We start from the raw sequence: 5,669 nt of genomic DNA, 5'->3' as shown, positions 1-5,669 counted from the left end.
TTACAAAACTAAGCAGCTTACAGTATTTTTACAGTCTTTATTTTACAGTTAAAATAAATGTTTATTAAATAATCGGGGATCCCTTTAACCAGTATTCTGTATCCGCCCTGGAAGCATCTTTGGGATCCCCCAGGTAGAGCTGGAGAGAGGGATGTCTGGGTTTATGTCCTGGTCTGGACCTGCTGCCTCCACCATCAGACTCAGGATGGTAAGAGGAAGATGAAGGTGGAGTGAAAGCAAAGTTGTCTCGTTTGTCTCTTGCCCTGGAGATGTGAGCTTCTTCAAGAATCCACCTACTGCTGCCTCCGTCTCCCAGCAGGACAGAGGACAGCAGGACAGAGGACAGCAGGACGGAGGACAGCAGGAGACGGTGTACGCAGACATCAATGTGCCATGAATCTGGAAAGTGTTTAAAACAGACTGCAGAGTCCAGAGGTGTAAAATAATTAACATAGAACTTGTATATTTTAATCATTTCACATCAGAAGATGTAACTCCTTGATTCTATAAAAAAAACCTAACCTTACATCTCCTTATACTCATGTCTACTCTCTTCATTCACACCGCCACATTTCTTGTCCAACTTCTTCCTCTAGATGTCTTCCTACATGTCTCTTTCCCACCAGCAGTTGAGGGTCGAGCTGAGCTTGTTTCTAAACGACGTACTGACAAGTTTGAACAGTTGAGTCACATCAAACAGGAGGTTGCATCACCGTCTTCTTTTACCACAGACAATGAAATTAGTTCCTTTTCCTGGTGCATTTGCTAAACAATTTACTGCAGAAACATTTCTGCTCCCAGCTTATACAGCAGGGACGAGGATTTTAACCCAAATTATCATTGGACAAAAACAGCTTTTAACATAGCTGAAAATATGAACTCTTAAAGGGGAAATGTTTGTTTCTCAGGCATATATTTAAATTATATACCATAATAAAGTATCTGTCACTTTTAGTTATTAAAATGTTGTTTATATATTTAAATAGAAAATAAACTTGACTTCTCATCGTATTTGTTTCTAAACGCCTTGAAACTGGCCTCTGTCTCTTTAAGAACCTCCTTCCGCTTCTGTCACGCCCATTTCAGCACAGGGYCAGGTGGGTGTGTGTGCTCTGTGATGAAGCAGCTCAGCTTGGAGACACAGAGGAGGAGCTGATTCCAAAAGGTGTTTCTAGTCCCAACCAGTCGTTTTTGCTCCCCTGCCTGCTGCCTCAGGAAACTACAGGATTGGTCAAACATGCATGAATGAGTCAAAGCAAGACTCTGGGCATGTTTTTGATCAGAGCATTATAACATGATATAAAGCTCAAAAAAGGTTGATTTTACATGATATAGCCCCTTTAACTAAGGCTTTATAATCTGATTCAGAACAGAGAGTCTAGACATATAGAGAGGACAACCCTAATGTGATTAACACATTCGTTTAAACAAGAAATAATATCAGCTCATTTTTAGATGAAGACAATCACTTCTTTCATAATTAAAAAATAAAATCAGCATGTTCAGATGATTGGAATAAAAACCTGCAGTCGTTCTGAGTTTCTTCAATTTTTACCGGTCAGATGGATCAATAAGGAGTGAGAGACGTAAATTTAGTCAATATTAGTAGGTTCTGATTTATTATCTATTCCAAATAAAAGCAACAAAAACAGAAACAGGATCACATCAAGTCTTTGGAGCAGCAAGTGTTGCACACCTGCCTGGGAAAGCACCATAACAGTTGGCGTTTTGTCACCACCTCCTGGTAGTTTTAGCAGCATTTCACTGCAACATGCTGGTGAGAAAACATAAACACRAGTGAATTTATCCGTGAACTTCTCAGCTGAGCGACAGCTGAACCAGGTCCTTCTTCTTCTCACTAAAGCGAGTGCTGAGCTCTCCCACAGCCTTAGCGTGCTCCTCGTCCACCGCCTCCTTTAACCTCTGCTGCTCCCTCAGGAACTCTGTCCAGTCCTCCTTTAATGTCTCCATGCTGGCCTGCAGCTGGGCGCCCTGGAAGGATACGAGGGTGACGAGCRATAGTTGGAAAAATATTAAGCATTGTAAGGTGCTGTTTTGTAAACGACTAAAACAAATAAAGTGTTTCTATTATTTTTTTACCTGTTGTGTCTCTAGCTCCCTCTGCTGGACTCGCTCTGCCATGTGGTTAGCAGCCTCCACTGTTCATACAAWGCAAACATGATGATTATTACCACTTTATTTTTTTTTAAGGTTTAAGTTAAAGGTGAGGTGACTTACAGCGCTTAATGATGCCAGACAGCTGCTGGATGCTTTCTTCTGACACTGCTGGTAACATTTGTTCRTTTGTCTCCTTCACTGTTTTATTCAGGTTCTCCAGCAGGCGGTTCTCCCTAAAGCCTCGTTTCTCCTAAACAGGAGCACAGAAAGGGTGGTTTTTTTATTTTGTTGAGAAAAACAAAATGTGGTGAATTACACCAATAGGAAAGTAAAGCATGTCTGATCAATCAACTGTTATTACTTGTCTGTTTTCACAGATCACCAGTATCTAAACTCATGTCTATAAAAGTCACAAATAAAGTAAATAAAATGTAAGACGTGAGTCGATTTTTATTTTCATTTATATTTGTTTTTCAGGACAAACTTAATTACTACTTTCGTAGATATTTTACTCGGATGTCTCAATCTGAAACCCTTCTGATAATATTATTTTAAAAACAAGATTATTACTGCCATGTTTGTAAAGGAAATGGCCCAGCATCAACAAGAATTTCACCCAAAAAGTAAAATAGCTCTTCTACTGCAGAGAAATATCTRAACTTGAGTTTTTTGTGATAAAACTTTTATATTTCTGGTACTTTTGTACAAGTACTCAGGAAGCTGGAGGGTAATGTGACAAAATAAAAGGTCACTGATGATGAAGAAACTAATATTCAGTTCTGTTTTCTACTGATGTGGCTAAAAAAATAATAATTCTGAGCTCAGATTTTTTTTCCAAGATACGCTTTCTTTTGCAGAACATTATTACTCTCACAGAGAGTAAAAATAGACCAGATAAAGTGTCCCAACATGTGCTTCTGTGACTCTACTAGGAGGAGTACATCTAAATGAGGGTATGTGGTGCTTAAATACCTCAAACTCTCTGACAAAGTAGCGAGCTTCTGCACTGATGACAGGCCTGTGGTCCAACAGTCGGGACTGGATATCCCCCACATCTACAGAGGCAACAAAGACTCAGATTAAACCCAGTTTACACAGCAAACATCTTTTTTTTTTTTTTTACATGCAGTCTCTTGAAGCCAGGTGTGTGATAAACTCGAAAACCTAATATATTTTGTAATTAATTTATCTTACCTTTAGCAATTTTGTCCATATTTAGCCACTCTGATGAATGTTGTTCGAGTGAGTAAAATACTAATGAGATAAATTAATCTATGTTTGGATTCCTCTCTTTGTTAGAATTATCTAGTTTAGCTAGTTAGCTCGGATTGCTAAATATWGAAGTAAATGCTAGGCTAACTGAAGGCTAACAGTGGAAAGGAAAAACGTAAACACAGAGGTACCCATAATCTGTACCTAAACGTAACTCGTTCGTTTGTCACACATGATACTTTCTCATAACTGCATCTATTGTAGTCAGGTGAAAGGAAGTCAGCTGACTCAAATTGTAAACATTTCCATTTACTTCCGGTTTGAGACGGTGGACTGAACCAAAGTCGCTCGAAAAGCGGGGAAGAAATTTTCACGTTCAGTTTCAACGTAAATTGATTTACTTTCACTTAAGCCATATAAATAGGTAAAGTTTGAGTACCGATGACTTACGGCTAATTATAAAATTGCAGATATCAAATTGTAGCTGAATTAAAACATTTTAAGTACGTGTTGTCACGTGACAACATAGTATTTCCCTGTTTCCTRAAATGGTCGGTAGGTGGCAGTGTTGTCTTTTGATTAACTCACTGTCACTACNTTTATGTAAATTTTAAGTAAAGTTCGTATTGTKCTGTTAATATTTTAGGGAAACTAATGTTATTTTATTAACAAACTTTAATTGATTTATATCATAAATCAACCCATTTTGTTGTTTTCCTGAAGGTAAAATAATCCTGAGAGCATATTAGCTCATATTAAAGCTTAAAACTAAAGTCAAAAATTAGATATTTATTATTTTTTATGGATATAATCACTCACTGCTATAAAAATATTTAAACAATGATCTGCACACTCACATGTACAATTGTTGTTGATGTATTAGTTAAGTTTGCAAATGTATCTCTGTTGTTCCACTTTGATACATCAACAACATAAACAGATTTAGATTTATTTAAGGCAGATTTGTATGTTTAGTTTTATTTTTTAATTTTCTGCTTATAGACGTTGAGTAATTTTTTTTTTCACCACACGATGGCATTAAATCCATCAAATTTCTCAATCTAGGGTAGCAGAAATGAGTTTTATCTCTGCTCTGCAAACCCTTTTATTACGCTTTATGACATGCAAATATATTGGCATAAATGTATTTATAAATACATCMCTCTCGGCAAGAGCAAATCCATTCAGTCAGAGTGAGAAGAGGCGAAGTTGGGGGCAAATGTTGCACAGTAGTTGTCAAAAGTTTGCTTGTAAGCCCCAAATTCATTAGAAGTGTCATGCTCAGTTAGGAGAAAACCATTTTGACTCCCCCTCTTCCACCGCCACCACTGTCCACATTTGTTTAGTTAAAGACTTATTACATGCACCATTAGTTTTGATTGGGGCCTATTAAAGAGATTAAGTGATTGATCAGCAGCCGAGGGATAAACAGCGAGTTCCTCTCCGCCGCCTCAGGTTGGTGTGAAAAAGCACGAGAGGGTCCCTGACAAGAAAACATGTCAGAACCAGCAAAGGCCTCTCTGACAGGAATGTGCTTTCTGTTGTTTTTGTTTATTCATAACTCTGGAGGGTGAAATTAAAAACATTAAAGTCAACTCTGAGACTGGTAGTGAGGCTTGTTAAACACGCTGGCATTGATTATCATATTTAGACCACAGAGAAAACACTTTGTTTACTAAACAAATGAAGACATTTCATTATGATCTGATAATTATCTGTGCATTATGTCGTGCTCCAATTAAATAAGGCAATTTTATTCATGAAAATAATCAGGGTTTAATTTAAAATCAGTTCTGATGAGTTTATTAAAGCTCTGAAACAATCATCAAATATTTATGGAAAAGCTGACATTTGAATAAATCAACATGATGCAGCTTCATTCAGGTGCTGCAGGACAACTGCAGGGATTTTAAATATATGTCTGCAATTAGAAATATACTGTATATTGAACACATTTAAATTTAAATGTATTGTTTGTTCATAATGGACAGAGCAGATCGTTTTTTTATAGAATCAGGGGTCTGCAACCTACGGCTCCAGAGCCACATGTGGCCCCTCAGACACAACTGCAAGTCTCTATTCAAAAAGTAAAATAATTAAAGGTTTTAATAAAGATTTAAAGAAATAAATAGATTACTAGTCCAAACATTTTACATTATGTGCATTAACGTTCTACAGCAGAATGATACTAATAATACACAGATACTGTATGTACAGATATTACACAGATATATTAATATTGCACATATATACACACATTATTATTACATAGATATTTATATTAATATTTCACAGAGAAACACTTCTGACATAGATACTGAATTTAAACTAAAAATATA

General features: G+C 36.7%; 1 protein-coding gene across 1 annotated transcript; it reads right to left on the bottom strand.

Moving 5' to 3' along the window:
• Window positions 1–1,591: 1,591 nt before the first annotated feature.
• On the bottom strand, window positions 1,592–3,358 carry bloc1s5 (biogenesis of lysosomal organelles complex-1, subunit 5, muted; the record flags this gene model as incomplete). The annotated part of the gene is given in 5 exon segments (XM_014008437.1): window positions 1,592–1,992; window positions 2,101–2,159; window positions 2,239–2,368; window positions 3,091–3,173; window positions 3,313–3,358. Coding segments are annotated over 5 exon segments (465 nt in total). The 3' UTR covers window positions 1,592–1,818.
• Window positions 3,359–5,669: the final 2,311 nt, after the last annotated feature.

This window comes from Austrofundulus limnaeus, unplaced genomic scaffold (assembly GCF_001266775.1).
Source record: "Austrofundulus limnaeus strain Quisiro unplaced genomic scaffold, Austrofundulus_limnaeus-1.0 Scaffold50, whole genome shotgun sequence".
Classification (NCBI taxonomy): domain Eukaryota; kingdom Metazoa; phylum Chordata; class Actinopteri; order Cyprinodontiformes; family Rivulidae; genus Austrofundulus; species Austrofundulus limnaeus.
Note: the sequence above shows the minus strand (reverse complement) of the source record. Positions and strands in the feature narration are given on the sequence as shown.